At 38.7% G+C, this 21,736-nt stretch overlaps 1 protein-coding gene across 1 annotated transcript in view; it reads left to right on the top strand.

Moving 5' to 3' along the window:
• Mmut (methylmalonyl-CoA mutase) overlaps positions 1-15,629 on the top strand; it is a 30,727-nt gene extending 15,098 nt beyond the window's left edge. Inside the window, exons 6-13 of the mRNA XM_051152946.1 lie at positions 240-488; positions 3,474-3,585; positions 4,566-4,681; positions 6,746-6,861; positions 8,072-8,203; positions 9,456-9,603; positions 10,137-10,304; positions 14,643-15,629. Of these exons, the coding sequence (XP_051008903.1) occupies positions 240-488; positions 3,474-3,585; positions 4,566-4,681; positions 6,746-6,861; positions 8,072-8,203; positions 9,456-9,603; positions 10,137-10,304; positions 14,643-14,771 (1,170 nt within the window). The 3' untranslated portion in view covers positions 14,772-15,629. The remainder of the gene's footprint in view (positions 1-239; positions 489-3,473; positions 3,586-4,565; positions 4,682-6,745; positions 6,862-8,071; positions 8,204-9,455; positions 9,604-10,136; positions 10,305-14,642) is intronic.
• The last annotated feature ends 6,107 nt before the right edge of the window (positions 15,630-21,736 follow it).

The raw sequence follows: 21,736 nt of genomic DNA, 5'->3' as shown, positions 1-21,736 counted from the left end.
CAGTGTTTTTATGCCTAACCCTGAACTAGAAGCCTCGGCTCTGAATTCTTTTCTAGCTGGCTAGTTAATTTGTCTGATTTTATTTGCTACTCTGATGTCTAATAGTCAGTGCATTCCCAAACTGCTTTTGACATTGGTGGGGGCTGTACAGTTGTTGCTTAATTATAATGTGTCTTACAGCTCTGTTGTCTGTGAACCTTTTTCTTGTTTTGATTTGGCTTTCTGGTCAAATGTTCTAGGATCCTTACAATAACATTGTCCGCACTGCAATCGAAGCGATGGCAGCTGTGTTTGGAGGAACACAGTCTTTGCACACGAACTCTTTTGATGAAGCTCTAGGCTTGCCCACTGTGAAAAGTGCTCGAATTGCCCGAAACACACAAATCATCATTCAAGAAGAATCTGGGATTCCAAAAGTGGCTGATCCTTGGGGAGGATCGTACATGATGGAGTCTCTCACAAATGATGTGTATGAAGCTGCTCTGAAGGTCAGTGTCTCTTCATTCCAACTTTTTAAAAATATATTTTTATCTATAAATAACTATTTTTACATGCATACTAAAATTATAAAATGTATGTGAGAAAAGGAAAATTTATCTTTGACTTCATAGTTTCACTACTAAAACAAACTTTAAAAATACATTTCTATTTCTATGATTATATTTTATGCACGATTAAAACATAGCTACTATTAAAAAGCACATATGCTTACACAGATGCACAGACATAAACAGACACATACATACAGGCACACGCACTTACATACACACACACACACACATACACACATACACACACACTCAACACTCTTTTGTTTTCCAGTTCTTATTTCTGTTTACTAGAGTAATCTATGCAGTTTTTTAAAAAATCATTTTGTATTTTAAGTTACACATGTCCAGTTTCTTCTGATTTTGTTGGCTTTAGGTATTAGACACAAAGTTTTAGACATTGTCTAAATACCCTTTTCCCCTTTCCTAGCAATATACGCATACCTCAGCTTATTTCTTCCTGGAATATTCTCATGTTCTTGTTTGATTTGAATTGCCTTATCTCTAGGACTGCTGACTTTTGTGGAATAGAAAGCCTGAATCTCATACCTGTTATTTTAAAGCATATCTTTAAAAATTATTTAATATTCATACATGCATGTAATGTGTTTGGGTCAAATCTAACCCCTGTTCTTTCTTCTTGGATTTTTCCCATAGAGGAATTTTAGTTCAGCAACATGGCTACTCTGGCAAGGGATAATATCCAAAGGCCTAGGTCCCTGTTAATCAGCTAGATCACAGACACACGCTTTGTTTACATCGTTAATCCCTCTGGCTGGAATACACATCTTTAATCCATCCAGCTGGAATATGGACATGCCACACCTTTAGTCCCTCTGGCTGGATTTTCGTAAACATCTTTAATCCCAAACAGTGACCTCAAATTGAGAGACAAAGTGAGGAATCAGAGAAAGATTTGACAGAATGAGTCAGAGCTAGGATATGCCCAACTCTCACTGGACAGACAGTACAGTACAGTAACAGACTACAGTACAGGAATACAGTAGAGTTCATGGACACAGTCCAGTCCAGTCTGTGCAGTTCAGTTTGTGGAGTTCAGAGGCAGTTTTTCCAAGCAGAACAATTCAGTGAGAAGTGGAGAGAAGCCAGTTTGAGTCAGTCCTCATGGAGAGGAGTTTTGAGCCAGAACAGCTGAGTTGAACCAGCCAGCTAGAGTTCAGAAAGAACTAGAAAGGGTGAGCTTATACAAAAAAAAAAAAAAAAAAAAACCAAGATCTACACATCCCCTAGCTACTGTCCCTCCTAACTTTATGTGCATTCCCTTAAAAAAAAAACACACACACACACACACTAAGTCCATTTTGTGTTGCCTCTGTATGGCTGTGAGACCATCTGCTCTTAGACCCTTCTTTGCTACAGAAATGGTTTATTCCCCCTAGTAGACATCAGTTGCCAAGAGCTCCTGAGATGGTCATGGAACTTCGTGAACTCCTGCCCTATCCATCCTGAGAGTTTGACTGGCTTAACCTCGTGCAGGCCTTTTGCATGTAGTCCCAGTCAGCTACTGAGAGTCCATGGGTGCAGTTGGACCATCCTGGCCGGCAAAACTGTTTACCCCAAGACATCTGCCTTCTTTAGCTCTTACAGTCTCTCCATCTCCCCTTCCACAATGATCACTTGAACCTGGAGGGGAGGGGTGTGATATAAATACCCCATGTGGTGTGGAGCACTCCAGTCTCTCAACCTCCAAGCGGTTGACCATCTACCTCTGTGTTTGTATATCTCTATGTTAACTTTGAAGCACTTGTCACAGAAGCTTCCTAGGAGATAAATCGTTTATAACTTCACGTGTTTAAAAGTTTTTCCATTCTGTTTTTTATCCTTGACTAGCATGGGGAGCAGAGGAAGCCCAGAGTGAATGTGTAAAGAGTAGATGAAATCCTGATCTCAGCCATGTCAAGGACCTCAGTGCCTCAGACCAGGGAATTAAAAGTCTTCCTTTGGTCCCTGGGCAGATGTTGACAGTGTATGCAAAACAGCATCCTCCTCCTGGATGACTGCAGCCTGAGGCTGCTGCCTTATACAGGCCTCTCATGGAGACTAGCTAACCCCTCCTTCTGTGCTGCTCATAAGGAAAGTCCCAAGTTTCTTGGCCATTGCTCATAGCTGGTGCATCTGTCCAGCAGAGAGCTGAGGGTCTGTCCTATCCTAGCTTATGTTCTCTTTCTGTCTGTCGTTCTTAATCTCCTGTCATCATTCCTTACCCCTCACTCCAGTCAAGTTTACAAACCCGTGCACATGAGCTGCAGCGGGCTTCATTTGAAATTATTTCTATTCATAATTCTGTGAATAACTTTCTTAATATTAGTCTGCTTCTCATTCTGAGTTCTCACTCTTGCCTCTAATATTTGTGATCAGAAACTTAATGCTCTTTTATTCCAGATCATTTTTTCTGAAAGCATCAAGATCTCTTTTGAGTTTTGTGTTGACACATATCTTGTATGCCCATTTATTCTGTTATACTGGGTTTTTGAGCACTCTCTTCCATCTCATATACACACTTGTGTGATAGTCTTATTTTTTAACTGAAATTAGAATTGCATTTTGACATAAATTTTTCTCAAAGAGTCATAGAACCTTGAAAACCTTATTTCTATAACTAAAAATAAAGGCTAGAGAATTGGAAGTATTATTGTCTTTTTCCTACAAAATTTGACTGAGAACTTTCAGGTTTTCAAGAATATGCTTTAAAGTTTTTCCTTTGTTTTTTAGATAGTTTTAAGCACATAAATTCTAAATATTTCTCTTGAATTAATTTATTATAAAATATTAATGTTTAGCTTGTAATTTCAGTGCTATTAGGGGATATATAACATACAGGGCTAGTTTGAATGCTTTTATATCTTTGTTTTACTAACCTTTTCTTTTTGTCCTTTTTTTCCCTTTTGTTCACTTTTTTTGTAGCTGATACATGAGGTTGAAGAAATGGGTGGAATGGCCAAAGCTGTAGCTGAAGGAATACCCAAACTTCGCATCGAAGAATGTGCTGCCCGAAGACAAGCTAGAATAGACTCTGGTAGGAGAGAATGGAAAAGTTTATATATGACATTCAATAATTAAGGAGTACTGCTAGTTTCTGCCTATGGATACCATGCATAATTTATACAAATACATTTTAAAATACAATAATAGTGGGAAAATAGAGCTTCCGTAAAATGTCTCTCATATGTGTATATCCAAATACATCTTTATGCCTGTATCTTATGGCTTTGCATTTTTGCAAGCACACAGGCAAGCCTACATGTGTTTATAACACATACGTGCATATATGAATGGATGTTGCCAGTGACCATATTAAGGATGGCGTGCTTGACAGTCCTTATGCTCAGCATTGGGGAATTCACGCATTCACTCCGGGGATACTCTTTGGTATGCTCTGCTTGACGTGCTTGCTGTGGCTGGGCAGGCAGCTGTTACTAGGACACACATGAACTCTTGGGAGTATAGAGGTTTCATTGCAGTCAAAGAGGAAATGAACAAGTAAGGAAACCAAGTAATTACTGATGAAGGTAAGTGCTGAGAAGGAAGCAGGGAGTACAACCTGGGCTGCAAGTGCTGAGTTACCTTTAGATGAAGGAAGTGTGTCGTAATGCTGATTTATTATTGACAGATTTTAAAAGTATTTGTCTTCTCATAGAACAACTGGCTGTAAAAGAATTGTAGAAAATACTAGAAAGACAGTGGGCTCTGCTGCCTGCCTTGCTCTCTAAATCAGCCCCGATAGCTGACTGTCCTTGGTTTCTTGTGTTAGGAACTGAGAAAGTGGGTAGCTCAGGAGAACAGCAAAGCAGAGGACCTGTCATGTAACTGTGTAACTCTTCTTCCCTGCCTACCTGTATCACAGAATGGAGTTTCTGAGTTATTCTCAAATTCATTATGAGTTAAGAATGCTACTTAAAAATATTAAAGTTACAGACAGTGTGATGATCAGAGCGCTCTTAATACGGAACTGTTCATGAGGAAGTCCACATGTTATGTTCTTTGGGAAATCAATAGGTTCTGAAGTGATTGTTGGTGTAAATAAATATCAGTTGGAAAAAGAAGACTCTGTGGAAGTTCTGGCCATCGACAATACTTCCGTGCGCAAGAAGCAGATTGAGAAACTTAAGAAGGTATTACTGGCTATTGTTCCTCAAGGATGTCCTGGGCTCTGTGTTCTGAACTTATTCTGTGTCATGTCTGTAACATCCACATGGGGTCAGTATTACTGCTCATGATAGTCTTCTTGAGATTAATTGGGAAACTTGTTCTGAATAAGTAACTGGACATCCATAACTCAGTCTAGGTCTCTTAAGACGTTAGAGCTGAAGTCACAAAGAAAGAGACAGTGTGGCTTAGGGTCAGTGTGTGCGTCAGGGCTCTCATTGTTATGTTTTCTCCACGGGACCATGGTTCGTTTGCTGTTTGATTCTTCAGGTTATCTGTCTTTGTTAGCACCTTTGTACGTTTCAGTGTCTAGGGAGCTTTCTACATTTGCTGGAGTGTGCTCTGTATGTTCATCTCGGTGAGCACTGTGCTTCTGCTTCATTTCAATTTCTTTCTGAAATGTTATAATTATATGAAAGCATACAAACATTTACTTTTACTGTTTTTAGATCATAAAATACATGTTAAGCATCGAATCGTTAAGCACCGATCATACTTGCAGAAGTTCTTATTTCCTACAAGAATGGCTCTTTCTTGTTATTACAGCTACTTGTTTGATACTAAAAGTTACTGAGCATCTGTTAGGTCAGCAACATACACTTTTCTCATTTAATTCTGAGTTACTAATATGACTCTTAATTTAAAGTTATTAATATAAAAGGACAATTTCTTTCTTTTAGTCAATCCAACCATACAGGAAGTTGATTTGGAGAGATGTCTGTATTTTCTTAAGATCTGTCACATAGTGAATATCAGGTGGAAGTTTTAAGTTGAACCCAGTATGAGTAGATTTTGTGCCTATTCTCTTCATTTGAATACTAGTCTATTTCCAACTTTATTTAGCCATAACTCTAAGTAAAAGGTGCACTTTTCCTACATGCCTAGCTATGTGTTATGTATGAGTGCACCTGCTACAAAGAGAAGGTTCAACAAGCAATGCTTTTGTAAACTATACTGCATGCTTCTATGTGTTTTCTCTTTAAATTTTATAAGTTGTTCAAAATTATTAATTCTTCACCATCACACTACAGTCATTAGAAATCATAATTGAGAGGCACCATACTCTAACATATTCTCCTTAACATTCGGAGTTAAAACATGAAGCCATAAAATAAAGAAAAAAAAAATAGGCCTTTTCTCTTTTTTTTTGTGAGGAGTTTGAATTGAGCTTTTCCTTACTGTAATATACTTCCTCCATTCTATCTGCGATAACAGATGCTGTCATCTATGTGGCATCTTGGGAAGTGTAATAGATTGGACTTTTGGCAGGGGTGCAGCTTGTGAACTTTGCTCTTGAGTAACAATTGTACAAGCTGTTGACAGCATACAGTAAAACTAGGACATGAGGGGACATGGTTTGAGCCATGCTTTCTATTCTCTCTCTCTCTCTCTCTCTCTCTCTCTCTCAACAGGGTTTCTCTGTGGACCCTTGGCTGTCCTTCCTGAACTTACTTTGTAGACCTGGCAGGTCTTGAACTCACAGAGATCCTCCTGCCTCTGTCTCACAGAGTGCTGGGATTACAGTAGTGTGCACCTGTACAGTAGTGTACAGTACAGTAGCACCTGGCTTTGGACTTATTTTTAAATAAAAAGAATAGCAATATATATTATGGCCAGCATGTTGTCAGTCATCTAAAGCACACTTCTGCATAGTTAAACTCTCCTGTAAGCCCTGCTCTGGTCTTCCCAGTCTTCCCACTGTTAATTGTGAGTGTTCCTTGGCATTCTCCTGCACAAGGCCCATCTATTTTCATTGTTTTGTCACTACAGAAAAACCTGGGTAACTATGGAAGTTACCACTCTGCTTGCTTCTGATTTGTTGGCTTTGCACTGAATCAGAATCATTTTACTGATTGAGCTGAACAAATGCACATACTTCTTAGGTTAATGTTATCGTTTTCCACCCCTCCTCCCCGCTCCCCTTTTTTAGATTATGGAACATGGTCCATAGAGCATGTGTCATAGTTTAACCTCTGGGTTCCTGTTTTATTTTCCTTTCACATAAAACTGTCCCTTCTCTTCTTTCTAAGGTCAAATCCAGCAGGGATCAAGCTCTCGCTGAGCGGTCTCTCGAGGCACTTACCCAGTGTGCTGCCAGCGGAGACGGCAATATTTTGGCTCTCGCAGTGGATGCAGCTCGTGCAAGGTGAGGGGTTTGGAGATTTCCAAATAATGAAAATTTGACCAGTTTAGCTGTTCAGAGTGTACTCAGATAAGACATCATTTTATATATTCTGTGAGCCCCAAAGAAAGTAATAGAAACTTTATATTAGTTTTTCTCAAGTTTCTGTACTTTTAAAATATTAATATACTTTGAGAGGTATTAGCAATTGTGCAATTCACTCTAGCTCAGGGCATGCAGCGCTATTATAATGCACCAATTTCTTTGATTTGTAGGTTGATATCTGATGAACTCTCAATTATATAATCAAGGTTGTGTGTTCAACCTCAACATCAATAGTGTTTGTAGGAGAGAGGAAACTCTTATCTGATAACTGTTAGGAAAAAGTTATAGTCATGTCATGGCTTTGGAGTCAGTAGTTAGGAAGCAGCCGGAAGAATACACAACCCAATCCTAATCCTTTCCCCTCTGTTGCTAAAAATGTCTAATGTTATAAGATGAAAATAGCAGGGAGGGTGAAAAGGCAGAGGGATGGAATGGCAAGAGAACACTTGTGAAAGTGGGTGTAATTCTCTTGTTTTCTGTTGATGTTTTGACCTATTTCACATTGTTCTCCTGTGTAACCTACTGTTCTTCTTAAATTCACCACTCTCCTTGGGAGAAACACGCTGAAAGGTTTATTTCTCATCAGGAAATGCCAATGATCCTTTTGCTCGCCTGTTTGTATTGTTGAATGGGATGTTGATGACTTGCCCTTAGATACTTACCTACTTGAAACTTTCAGGTCATTTACTCTTTATTTTAGTTGATATATTATAAAGGCACTACAGTGCAGAATGGCACCAAGACTTACTTTTATATAAGTATTCTCAGGAAATAAGCTTTCATAGTATCTTAAAACATCCTTGAGCTTTTACAGCCTATTTTTTTTGACATTTTATTTTTTTTATTTATTAATTTATTCTTGTTACATCTCAATGTTTATCCCATCCCTTGTATTCTCCCATTCCTCCCCCCCCCATTTTTCCATTATTCCCCTCCCCTATGACTGTTCCTGAGGGGGATTACGTCCCCCTGTATATTCTCATAGGGTATCAAGTCTCTTCTTGGCAACCTGTTACAGTCTATTTTTACTTATTAACAAAATCTTCTAATTGTATTGATGATTGAAGTAAACATGCATCTATTTGTTATAATTTAATGCTCTTACTGGTACCTCCTATGTATTCTGCAGGTGTACAGTTGGGGAAATCACAGATGCTTTGAAAAAGGTATTTGGTGAGCACAAAGCTAGTGATCGCATGGTGAGTGGAGCATATCGACAGGAGTTTGGAGAAAGTAAAGAGATAACATCTGCCATCAAGAGGTACTTTGTAAGCTTTAATGAGTTCAGGTTTTGAGCCTGCTGATGGATTAATGTCCTTGTTACTTGGGAAATACATTAATTGACTTTTCTACTAGTCTGTTATTCTTATAAAACTAATAAATTTTAAATTAAATATGTGTTATACAACTAATATATAATATATGATTAACCTTTAACTTTTAAATTTTATTGCATAATTTGTTATTTATAACTAAATTATAAATACACAGTCCCGTGCAGGTGTGTGAAACTTTGATATTTTGACCAACAATGGATTGCATGCACACTGGAGATCCCATGAGATTATAATGGTGCTAATTCCTGTCTCCAGTGGAATTGCACCTAGTGCTGCTGTAGCTATGGTCAGCCATGTGTTTATGATGCTGCAAGACCCCTGTGCTCTGCCGGTTATTCAGAGGCGTCCACTCCATAGGAAGTACCGATAACAAACAGTGCTGTTACTTGTTTGCTGTACTTTAATTTTTATTTCACAGTGTATCTTCCTACTGGTAAAAAGGTGTACTGCAAAATAGTGTGAGGACGGTAAGCAGCTTCACATGCTTTCTGCTTAGCTGCATCTCATTTGCACCATGTTCTCCTGAATTTGATGTGGTTTTGTGGTATTATTTTTCAACACTTGTAGGAGCAAAAAGTTATATCATACATACACACACACACACACACACACACACACACACACACGCACGCACACACCCATGCACTTAGGCTCTACTACACACATCACAGAGTGCAAATGTGTAGCAGGTTGTACCACTAAGCTTATGTATATTGTATTCTTGCAAATTGACAAAACAGCCTCATGCTGTGAAGATATCTTGGTCATTTAATAATTTATGACTGTAATGAATTATATATAATTATATGAAATATAGTATATACTGACTAATGAGAATTAAATATTAAGTGAGTATTTATAATTATTAAGTAAAATACTAACTAAACTTAAATAAAACAAAATAATAAATGATTATTAAGTAAAAATGAAATTAAATACTAAAACTAACGTTCATTTGGCAGTTTGAGGAACATTGATGCTAACTTTTTTTTGAAAGTCTGGTAGAACTTGATGATGAACTCCCTGGTCCACAGCTTTTCCTTTTTGGGAGACTTTCTCTTTGAGATGCATATAAGTAGATGTTCTTTAGGGATTTATGTGGATAAATTGCAGTTTTTATATCTTACATTAGGACGGTTAATATTTAACTGTTATTGCCTTTTAAACTGTTCCCAGAGTTAATAAATTCATGGAACGTGAAGGTCGCAGACCTCGTCTTCTTGTGGCAAAAATGGGACAAGATGGCCATGACAGAGGAGCCAAAGTCATTGCTACAGGCTTTGCTGACCTTGGTTTCGATGTGGACATAGGCCCTCTTTTTCAGGTATGTGCCACATTTAGAAAAGGTAAATGATAATAACCAAGATGACGTTTTTAAAGTTATTTTTAAAAAGTCCAACAAATTCTGCATTTTCTAATATGTATAACCCATTTAATTTATGATAAAAAATAAAACAAAATTCATGTTAACTCAGTTTTTAGTAAAAATAAATGCAAGTTCAGAATGAAGTTTTCATGAGGCTTTGCAAAGTCATGATTGCTTTAAGAGGTTTTCTTATTGCATTCTTTGAGAATTGATTAGTATTTTGTGGTCTGTGAAAATTACCTTGAAGATTCCTTGGGGAAATTTTTTTGTTCTAACTTAAACCTAATTGGTAAATTCCAGTCCCAGAAGCAAATACAGGCTTGGCATTCATTTTATCAGTAGCATCACTATTATTCAAAATCTGAAGGTGAGGAAACAGGAAGTGACAGAAAAAAATCCTGGCATGTTGACAGAAGTAGCCCCTGCTTTGCAGCAGCTCTTACATTACTCTTACCTGGGAGTAACCAGTGATCCGTTTTCTGTGTGCTCAGACTCCCCGCGAAGTGGCGCAGCAGGCTGTGGATGCAGATGTGCATGCGGTGGGCGTCAGCACACTTGCTGCTGGTCACAAAACGCTTGTTCCTGAGCTTATCAAAGAACTTACTGCCCTGGGACGGCCAGATATCCTTGTCATGTGTGGGGGCGTGATTCCACCACAGGTAGTTTCTTCTCCATACTTTTCTGTACATACATGTGTATGTGTACATGTGCACACACATACATGTGAATTTTTATTGGGGTTACTTACAGGAGCATAGATGAGAGCTTACATATAGGAGCAGGGATGACTCAAAAGCAGCTGCATTACCCAGAAGCCCCACCTATGCTGGGGAAGACTGCTCTCTACAGGACTCAGGCAGCGCAGTAGGTCAGAAAATCCCCCTTCACAGCTCTGTTGGTCAGGCTACAGCAGCCTTGCACTGCTTCTGTAACCTTGGGTGGGTTCATGTGAATCTTGCAAGCTTCAACTATCTCAGATGTGTGAATTTTGTTTTCTTCTTCAGTCTTAGGAATCTTCCTCCCTCTTCTTTGAAGGAAAGTTTCAGTAGTTCAGAGGAAATTGCTGTGTAAAAACTACACAAACCCCACCATGAACCCCATATATATGTATCAGGTTATGAAATTGTATATAATATGGGACCAACAATGCACATAGAGAGATAGGGGATAGATAGATAGATAGATAGATAGATAGATAGATAGATAGATATGTAGATGTATAGATAGATAGACAGACAGACAGACAAATGTGTTGCTTAGGATGAATTTCTTTTAGATGCATAGGCAAATTATAGCCCAGTGATCTCACTAGGTAAATTCTGCAGCCAGTGGGCACTATTATTCTGTTTTAAGGTTATATTTTAATTCACTATATAATATTTAACTCTTTACAAAAGTTTTATGAGTTTTGTGAGAAAACTTTATTATAGCTGTCTACCATGTTCATATTCAGTGACTAGGATAAGAACATTAGCTTTATAAATAAAGGAAGGTGGTACAAACACAGCGCACCCTGGATAGCGATATAGTGGCTTTAGAATGGGTCTTTAGGTAGCTTGCATCTGTGAGAACGTCACACATACATTTCCTCCATAACCCTGTCCTTGAGGGTTGCTCTACCTCAAAAAGTTATGTCAGTTACATAGCTTGGCAAAACTCTTTCACTATTGAAGCTACTGTTATTGGAATACAGTTTTTCTCTAGTGAAACATACCCTACTGCTAGCACATGGAATCAGCTTGTCCTCAATATTTCAGGGTCTAGGGAGAGGAAGTAGATATTTTAACAAAAATGTGAGTTTGCTTAGGAAAGGAGAAATGGATGGTAAGTAGCAACAATGATGTCAATCAACTATTAATAAGATGAAGGAACACCATCCTGTGTTATACTACAGTTGCTTTAGAACAGCTCCTCAAGATGCAAAAAAGGCCTGCCCCTGCCTGGCTTCCAATGGTAACCACTTTTTCTTTTTAATTAAGATTAGGGAAAAATTAGTTATGCGTATATAGACAGCTATTGAAAGTAAATGTTTACAAAGTGAGTCTAGGACAGCCAAGACTACACAGAGAAATCCTGTCTTGAAAAAACAAACAAATACACAAACAAACAAATAAAATAAAAAAAAGAGAAGAAGGAAGAAAGCAAATGTCTGTAGGTGCTGCAAAGACCACACCAAACATCCATCAGTAAACTACAATTTTTCATCTAGAAGTACAATTTTTGTTCCTGGTACCACTCAGAAAATAGAATAGTGAGTTTATGTATTATTAGGAAATAAGAACATATGTATGAGGCTGACAGATTGGTGATGATATACTGAGTGTCTTCACTTTTATTTTCTTCCTACATCAGGAAGGCTTTAATGTTATATAATCAACATTATTAAAATTTTCCTGTTTTCATAAGTGTAGTTTATGTTTGGGAAAAGAAAGGCCAATCTATCTGTTTTTTTTTTTTTGTTTGTTTTGTTTTTTGTTTTTTGTTTTTTTTTATTGAGAGATTGTCACAAACTCCTCAGCTCAAGCAATCCTCTATGTCCTCCCAGGCACATGCCACCACACTTTGCTAATAAGTGCTGTTATTCATTAAGACTGTCTATCTGTGGAATAACGTATCTATTTGCAGCTATGGACATTATAATACCTAAGCTCTAAGGCATGATATGAAAAGGAAGCAATTAAACTAATTCAGTACTGGGAAATAGTTGGATTAACAAAAGAGTTGAGAAAAAATTAAATATGCCATTGAGTAAGCTGATATTTTCAAGAAATATATTTAAAGTACATTACCTTTCTTGGTAGAGTCACTGAGAACATCTCCACCTGTAAGGTTAAAGGCTGAGCATGGCTGCTCTCTGACACATGTCTGCTTAGTATGGGGAGCCTTTACTAGGCACAGGAAACCGTCAAAGCCCATATACTCATTAGTTCTGCTACTGTAGCACGTAACTACGATAACCAACTTTCAAAGTGAAAAAAGTTATTTTAGCTCAAAGATTTGGAGATTTTAGTCCATTTTTTAGTGTTCCTTTTGCTTTTGGAAGTCTACATTGTAACAAGCAAAACGTGGAGAAAGAAAATTATTACCTCAGGGTCTAATTAATATGAACTATGAAGAAGGAATTCTCAGGCTTGTGACCTAAGCCTCTTACCAGATTCCCATCTGTGCAGGCTTCAGCTCTTGTAACAGTGCAAAGCACTGGGCCTTTAGGGAACATTAATTAAACTGTAGTACAGAGTATATGTGAAATGCTGCTGTTACTCAGCTTATAGCCCTTTAGCTATTGAATTAGAAAATATTACCACAGAGTCTTGAATCGAGCAGATAGCCTTTCCTGATGAAGCATGTACAGTTTCTACGGTTTGACTAAACGTGCACCGTCTTCACTACTGTGCAATCAGCCAGGACTCTAAGCTCTCTGCATCATTGTCCTTGAGTGCCTTAGGCTGGCCGAGTGAAAACATGATCCTGGTTACATTTTAAAGCATGATTCTCCTAGCCTGGTATGTGGAAAGCACTTTAAAGTACCTTCTATAGTTCCAAATTAATACCTAAGGTGAAAAAATAAAAAACAGCATAAACAACATCCGTGTGCCCTTTGCCCATATTCAGGTATTGCTAACTTTTAACCCACCCACAAAGGTACATTTTACAAAACATGTGTATGATTTCGGCATGTCAGAGCTTTTGGGTTACCGAGGTTCAGAGTACCCCACAACGCTGCCATACCCCAAAGCTAAAAGGTTAGGATAATGCCATGGAATACTGCATTATTAGGAAAGGAAAACAAGAGAGCCTGTTCTCACCTTGGAGATGATTGTTACCAGATGCTTCATTCTTTTTCTTCTTTTTTTTTTTGCGGGGTAAGGCTTTGAGGGACAGAGTTTCTCTGTGTAGCCTTGGCTATACTGGACTCCCTTTGGAGATCATGTTGACCTCGAACTCACCATGATCTGCCTGCCTCTGCCTCCCTGAATGCTGGGATTGCAGGTGTGAGCCACCATGCCCAACTTCAGTCATTCTTTTAAGAGCTCTTAAAATATGTAGCACCTGTTTTCTCAGACAGTGATGTGTTGTCAGTGCCTACATGTCCAGTGCTGGGGTTATAAAGATGTTTAGACAAGATAGCTCCTCTCAGAATGTCAGACAAGAAGGTGCAAGCTCAGGAATATATGTTACATGCTATTGCAAAAATCTTAGTATTGTAAGGCCAGAGCAAAGATAGGAAGGGGTACTTGGTGGATAATTAGTGTGATTTATAATTTATTGTCTAATTTTGATCATGTGAAAATGAGGGAAAGACTTGTGTTGCAACAGTTAAACACAGACCTGACCACTTGTCCTGTAAGGTACAGGTCAAGCCTCATAGCCCATCCTAGATTCAGTGTTAGAGATAAAGATGTGCTGATGCTAAAATAGCCTACAGCCTGCAGCACGGCTCATGCCCAGGGAGTGTCTACACTAAAACACTAGCTGCCATGAACATAAGCTCAGGACTGTGGCAGCAGAACAGAAAAACGACCCATCTTCATGAACAGAGCTGATTTATCATGAGGCCAGATTCAAAATATCACTCTTCACTGGTGTCAGACACATGCCTAGCAGGAAAGAAATAGATGTTTAAACTCACACAGAAAGACAAGCAGTAAAGATTTAGAGAGAAAATTGTGTTCTCAAGTGCAATTCCTTCTTCATTAGGGCCACAGAGCTTCAAAACACAAACAACACAGGGCAGAGTTCCGGTTTAGACTTGAGGTCTGAGCTCAGTGCTGTCAGTTCTTAGCTGCTTCAGTCAAGGAAGGTGTTCATTTCAGCTCCACATGCAAACTGTTCCAGCTAGGAAGTTCTGAGTGTTGGTGAAGAAGAAAAGGTGTACACACACACACACACACACACACACACACACACACACAGCCACACATGCATGCACACATGTATAAGATATATTTCTTTGAAGTTGAAATAATGTCCATTAATCAAGCTAATTTGTTCAACAGGATTATGAGTTTCTGTATGAAGTTGGTGTTTCCAATGTATTTGGTCCTGGAACCCGGATTCCCAGGGCTGCTGTTCAAGTGCTTGATGAAATTGAGAAGTGTCTGGCAGAGAAGCTGCGATCTGTGTAACACCTGGATCTTTAGTTACGTCCAAAGGAGATAGCAGTAAAGCTATGTCTTCAGGTAATTCCAGCACCTGCTAATGTGCTCGCCTTGGAAGCCTCACATTACAAGGCCCTGATTATAAATGTGTGGTCATGCTTATACACATATTTAAAGAGTCTGAGTTAAAACATAAAATCTGAAAATCTACACCAAGTGTTTCTCCAGTACATTACTTCAGAAAATTAAAATGCTGTACTGCTTAGAAATAATTAACAATACAATTACTTATAAATAACTCTTTGTGTTGTTTTTTTAAGACAAGGTCTCACTTTGTAGCCCTGGCTGTCCTGGAACTCACAATATAGACCTGGCTGGTCTCAATTCACAGAGATCCACCTGCCTTTGCCTCCCAAGTGCTGAGATTAAAGGCATATGCCACCACGTCTAGCAAATAATTAAACTTTACATTTAAAAATTTGACTGATTCTTTAATTTGGTGTTTATTTGAGTACTGGAAACTCAAGTTCCTGTGTTAATATGTTAATAAAATAATGACATTTATATTAGAAGAAATTGTGGGGGGTATTTATGGATGGAAATGGATTGAAGTTATGGTCCTCAGCCAGATCTACCATTGCTTCAATTAAAAAAAAAAAAAAAGCACCATCCCCTGCACAGTGGAATAGGGAACACAAGCAGATATGCCTTCCAGGATTGCTTCAATTCTTTGTCAGCATGGAATGATATTGTTAATGTCAGGCCTGACTCAAAGCTCCAGAAAAGATGTTTGTGACCCTTCTTTAAATGATGTGCTGATGATTCTGTGAATTCTTCTAAAATGGCAATCTAAATCTATTTTGTTGTTGTTGTTGTTGGTGGTTTTTGTTTTTGTTTTTCAAGACAGGGTTCCCTTGTGTAGCCTTGACTGTCCTAGATTTGCTTTGTAGACCAGGCTGGCCTTGAACTCACAGTGATCTGCCTGCCTCTGCCTCCCAAGTGCTGTGATTAAAGGCATATGCCACCACTGCCCAGCCTAAAATCTATTACATAAAATAAGTGAGTTTTCAGATCTAGAAACATGCTGATTTGTATACATTTTCTTGCTAAATATAAGTCACAAAAATAAAAATAGTCCAAAGAACCTTTGTAGTATGATGCTAACTAAATTCACTTACCCAAGGAAGAGAATCATTCTTTGTTATCAGAAGGCAATCAGTGAAGGTGAAATGAGAAACAAGATTTCTTTTGTAAACCTCTGTATTATGCATAGTGTTGAGGGCACACTCATATATTGCTGTCAAATTGATAAACTATACTATAATACAGTTTAATTTTCGTAACTTGACTTTTGGGAAAACATCGTGATTATTGTTCCCACTTTAAAATGAGCAGAGTGACTTGAAGGTCAGCAATATATTCACTGTTTCATTTTATGTACTTTTTCATAAAGAAATACATATTCAATAAATATTTGTTCCTGTGATGTTTTCCATTGTGTGCTGGGTGACATGGTATGCACTATGTTTTGTATATTTACAATTTCTGACATTTATCTTTGAATACCACTTTGAGAAGAATAGTAATCAGAAGATTCTAGATTTTATGTTTATAATTTTTTATGTTTTATAATTTTTGAACCCCAAAGTAGTAGTCAATAATCTCACCATTTGAAAATGTATTTCCTGAAGTACCCAGAAGCATGATTCGTACATGCTAAATTTGGCCTTACTCTAGATTGTGTTTCTCATTATTATATGTAGAAAATGCTGACAATGAAACATTTTACTATTTGTTTATTTCAGAAAGTTCCAAAGGAAATACCATTCTGTCTAAGTTTTCTGTTTTTGGATCAAATCCTCTGTGTTTACCAATAAGAACTGTTCGAATTAGACAATGAAAAAGTATGAAAAGAGAGTGACTGTTCCACAGTCACCACATATTACAAAATAGGAAAAGGCTAGGAAGACATCTTGTGGTTTAAGAAGTGTGGCCCCCATATATTTTGTGTGTTTGAATGCTTGGCTCATAGGGAGTGGCAATATTAGGAGCTGTGTACATAGAATTGTTAAGTCCTGCTGCAGCCCTCTACCTAGGGGCGGGGCTTCCCCTCTCACACAGTCTCACTATACAAACTAGGCTTTGTTTTCACATTTTCTCCCCCTTTCCCACCTCTCTGCCTTCTCTCTTTCCTTTCCCCCACCCCCTGTGTGTGGTCCCCTTGTCCTCCTCCACCCATGCTGCTTCCAATAAACCTGCATTTATACATTATAGCTTTGTCACCATTAGCTTATTCCAGTGATTTAATCAATCAAAAATAAGTGAGTTTTCAGATCTGGAAACATGCTAGTTTATAGATTTTCTTATTAAAGTTAAGTTACAAAAATAAAAATAGTTCAAAGAATAGTACAAAGGTATGGCCTTGCTGGAGGATCTATATAACTTGGAAGTGGGCTTTGAGGTCACATTTGTCAACGCTATGCCCAGAGTGCCACACAGTCTTGCTACATTCAGATCAAGATGTAGAACTTGCAGTTCTTTCTCCAGCACCATGTCTGCCTGCACGCTGCCATGCTCCCTACCATGTCGATAATGGGCTTAACCTCTGAACTGTAAGCCAGTCCCAGTTACATGCTTTTCTTTATAACAGTTGCTGAGGTCATGGTGTCCCTTCACAGCATGGGAACCCTCACTAAGACACATCTGCTGCCCTTAACTTTCCGGTCGGGAGCCGGAACCAGAAGAGAAGGTTTAGTGATAATCATAGAGCACATCCAAACAAACAGCTCAGCGAGAAGCAGTGGAGCTCTGCGCACACAGCGCGGAGCTGAAGAGAGGAGTAGCCCTCTGTGTCAGTAAGGCTTTCCTGAGGAGAAGCACCAGGGAGAGTTTTGTGTGCTTTATGACTTAGTATGAAGAACTAGCTTACACAACTGAACTGATACCTAGAAAAAAACCCACAAGGTGGCAGCTGCTCCCAGCACAGGCTCAGGCATGCTCTCTGCACGTGGGCAGTGCAGAGGACGATTACAGGGTTCAGGGAGAGCAACTGCAGGCACGGCACCTTTGTAGTCTGCAGAAGTAGTTTTCGGCCAATGCATCAAATGGTCAGTTCAGGATAACATCTCATTTGATTAAAGCTGACTGAATAAGAACTTTAGTTATAACATAAAACCCTTCTCAATATCATCTAAAGATTCAGGAATGATCGGCTTATAGGGTGTGTGTGTGTGTGTGTGTACAGAACTGACTGTGTGTGTGTGTGTGTGTGTACAGAACTGACTGTGTGTGTGTGTGTGTACAGAACTGACTGTGTGTGTGTGTGTGTGTGTGTGTACAGAACTGACTGTGTGTGTGTGTGTGTGTGTGTACAGAATTGACTGTGTGTGTGTGTGTGTACAGAACTGACTGACTGTGTGTGTGTGTGTGTGTGTGTGTGTGTGTGTGTGTGTGTGTGTACAGAACTGACTGCTTTTACCTTTCTACCATAATCTCAAGTGAGTAACCCTGGTGGCCACCTAACTGGAGATACACAATGTTAGCAGTTAGAGGATGTTTGTATATTCCTAGATGGAGAAAGGCACACAACTCATACCTGTCCATGTTTTCTATCCAACATGGCAGCCCTAAACATAGAAACAAGCAATAAATATATATATTTGCTGATAGAGAATTTGAGAAAGAACAACATTGATACTGATTCAAACAAGTTTCCTCCAAGGTATTTGGACTGTATTTCTCAAAACCAGTCATTAAAAAAGTACTCTTGTTCTCAGAGTTCCTCCAATGAACCTGCCACAACTGCGATTTGTAAGGTGATGTTAGAATCCAGCTTCAGCCCTCCCTCCATAGATGGCCTATATATCGAGGTCCCCTATTGAGACCTAGCTAACAGGTAAGTCATGCCAGGATTTCTCACCAGGGAAACTAGTGAGAGCCTGGTTGTCTGGCTGTGCAACTCCCCATGTCAGAAACGGTGAGAAGAGGCCTCCACCTCTATCACCATGGTATCTGTGTCTATTGATGGCTCTGAATTCCCCTCAAAGCCTCGCCATGTTCTTGCCTCTGTCTGTCCGTAGCATTAATACTTTCTAGTAAACTCTTTATTCCTCAATGGTCCATCTAGATAGTCTTTAGAGAACTTGGCCCCATCTAAAACCTAACAGGTTTGCATGGTGATAACAGTCTGCATTACACAGAATATGTGCAACTGTGCCTTTCCTCCCCAGGACTAGCTAAAGAACATACAAGCAGCTGAGTTCAATTCTTTCTTTTTTTTACTTTCAAATTTTGCTAGGAAGAGACAAGAATAGCTTTTTACATATTAATGGTGTATGGTATGTTTTGCTAAATGCATAATTGTTTCATGAATCTAACAATGTAATTAGCATATTCTTCACCTAAAATTTCCATCATTCCTTTATGAATAAGACATAAAAGTTCTCTTTTAGGGGTAGTTTTAAAAAGTTAATTTCGTAGAAGCTAAAAGAAGAGGGACTGTGCTGATGCTGAGGAGAGCCAGGGGCAAAAGGTGGAAAGTTATATAATCAGGATAACACTAAGGTGAGATATGACAAATAATTTGTAGGATTTTGTTTGTTTTGCTATCCATTGAAATCTTATTTATAACACACTCATTGTAAAATGATGCATTTGAAAATAGCATTCAAATCCTTTAATCATTTTTTTTAATTTATTCACTTTACATCCTGATTGTAGCTCCCTTCCCCCCTCCCCTCCCTGTTCCACTCTCTCTCTCTTCCCCTTCCCTCCTCCCCTTCTCCTCAGAAAAGGGGAGCCTCCAACCCCAACCCACTCCATTACATCAAGTTGCATCAGGACTGAGCACATCCTTTTCCACAGTGGCTTGGCAAGGCAGCCCTGCCAGGGGGCAGTGATTGAAAAGCAGGCCACAGAGTCCATGTCAGAGACAGCCTCTGCTCCTCTTACTTGGGGACCCACATGAAGACTAAGCTACCTACTGGGTACATATGTGTAGTGGGCATAGATCCAGTCCATGCATAGCCCCTGGTTAGTGCTTCAGACTCTACAGGCCCATCTGGGCCGTGAATAGTTGGCTCTTTTGGTCTTCTTGTGGAGTTCTTGTCCCCTCTGGGTCCCTTTATCCTTCTCCCCGCTTTTTCACAAGGTTCCCCATGCTCCAACCTAATGGTTGGCTACTAGTCTCAGCATCTGTTTGGATCCACTGCTGGGTGCAGCCTCTCCGAGGACAACTATAGCAACTTTGATTTAATAGCCAGAAACTGGAAACAACCCAATTACCCCTCAGCAGAAGAATGGATAAAGGAAATGTGGTACATATACACAATGAAATACTCCTCGGTAATTAAAAACAACATCATGAAATTTGTAGGCAAACGGATAGAACTAGAAAAGATCATCCAGAGCCAGAAAGACACACATGGTATATGCTCACTTATAAATGGATATTTGCCATATAATACAGGATACCCAGACTACAAATCACAGACCCAAAGAAGCTAAGTAAGGTGTAGGGTTTTATGGCTTCATTTTCAAATGGTATCCTGATGTTTTGACTGTACTGGATTTATTAACACTGGCTGTGAGGAGCTCATGCTGTTTCCAGCCCTGTGCAAATATCCTGTTTCATGGTTTTTCCTTGACTGGAATTCCACAGCCTCCATGGGCAGAGAGGTCTTCCTTGGCATTTTTCTCTGAGAAGTAAATCCATATCTAATGTTCTGCTCCCCAAGTCTTAGTTACCTGGACCATTTGAACTCTGCTCTTATCTCCTTGGCTCAGTGATACTGACACACTCTACTTGTGTTTAATTTCCTATTCAGTATGAGTAGAAGACTGCCTCTAAGCAGTAGGCCCAAACAAAAATATAGTGGCAATGGCAAACTAAACAGCACATAGAAATGAACTTGTGGTATTTGTAAGACTTAACTCAAATTGGACCAAATATAAAAATAAAAGCTAACAAGGGATGACTGAACTTGACAGTAATTTGTGGGGTGTGATATCAAAAGTACAGTCAACATTTTTTAAAAACTACAAAAAATTGACATAAAAATAAAAAAAAAATGTGTGCTTCAAAGAACACTGCCTACACAAGAAAAGTGTAGTTGCATAACAGAAGAATATTTATAGTAGTGTGTTTTTATAAATCATTGCTCTCCAACACACACACACACACATATATAAATATATACATACATATAAATATATAATTTCAAATTCAACCACAAAGCAAATGAATGAATATCTCATTTAAAAAGTAGGCAAAGGGGGGTGGCTATATGACTCAGGGACTAATATTACCTGTTTCTCTTCCAAAGGATCTGAATTCTGTTCCCACCATCCACATGGCAGCTCACAATCCTAAGTACAGTTCCAGGAGATCGGATACTCTCCTCAGGCCTCTGCAGGCACCAAGCATGGACATGGCACATATACATGCATGCAGGCAACACACACACACATAGAATAAGAACAAATCTAAATCAATAAACACAAAAATGGACAAAATTTGAGGAGTGGAGATGGGGTGTGACCTAGGAGGGGGCAGGAGGAATAGGGGTGAATATCAAAATACATTGTATGCACCTATGAAATTCTCAAGAAATTAATAAAGATTATTTTAAAGTGGGCTAAGGACTTAGTAAGATTTATCCAAAGAAATCCTGTAGATGTCAAAAAGCACACAATAAGATATTCACCACCATTGTTTCTCAGTTTTTAAATAAATGCAAATAGATACCAAGTAGTATTGCATTTCACTCCTATAAGAATGTCCTTTACGTAGTTTTAAAGGAAGGAAATCAACAAATGCCTAGGATGGGGAGAAAGTAGCATCTTGTGCGTTTTCTGTAGGAATTTACTGTGCTTCATTCATTGTGGAAAACAGTGTAAGTCCTGCAGAAAACTAAACATGATTACCATATGGTCTAGCAGTTCTACTTCTAGGTATATAGGTTTGTTTTTTATTTTTAATCTTTTAAAAAGGT

The sequence above is a fragment of the Acomys russatus genome, chromosome 11 (genome assembly GCF_903995435.1).
Source record: "Acomys russatus chromosome 11, mAcoRus1.1, whole genome shotgun sequence".
Taxonomy (NCBI): domain Eukaryota; kingdom Metazoa; phylum Chordata; class Mammalia; order Rodentia; family Muridae; genus Acomys; species Acomys russatus.
This window is presented reverse-complemented; position numbering and strand designations above follow the sequence as displayed.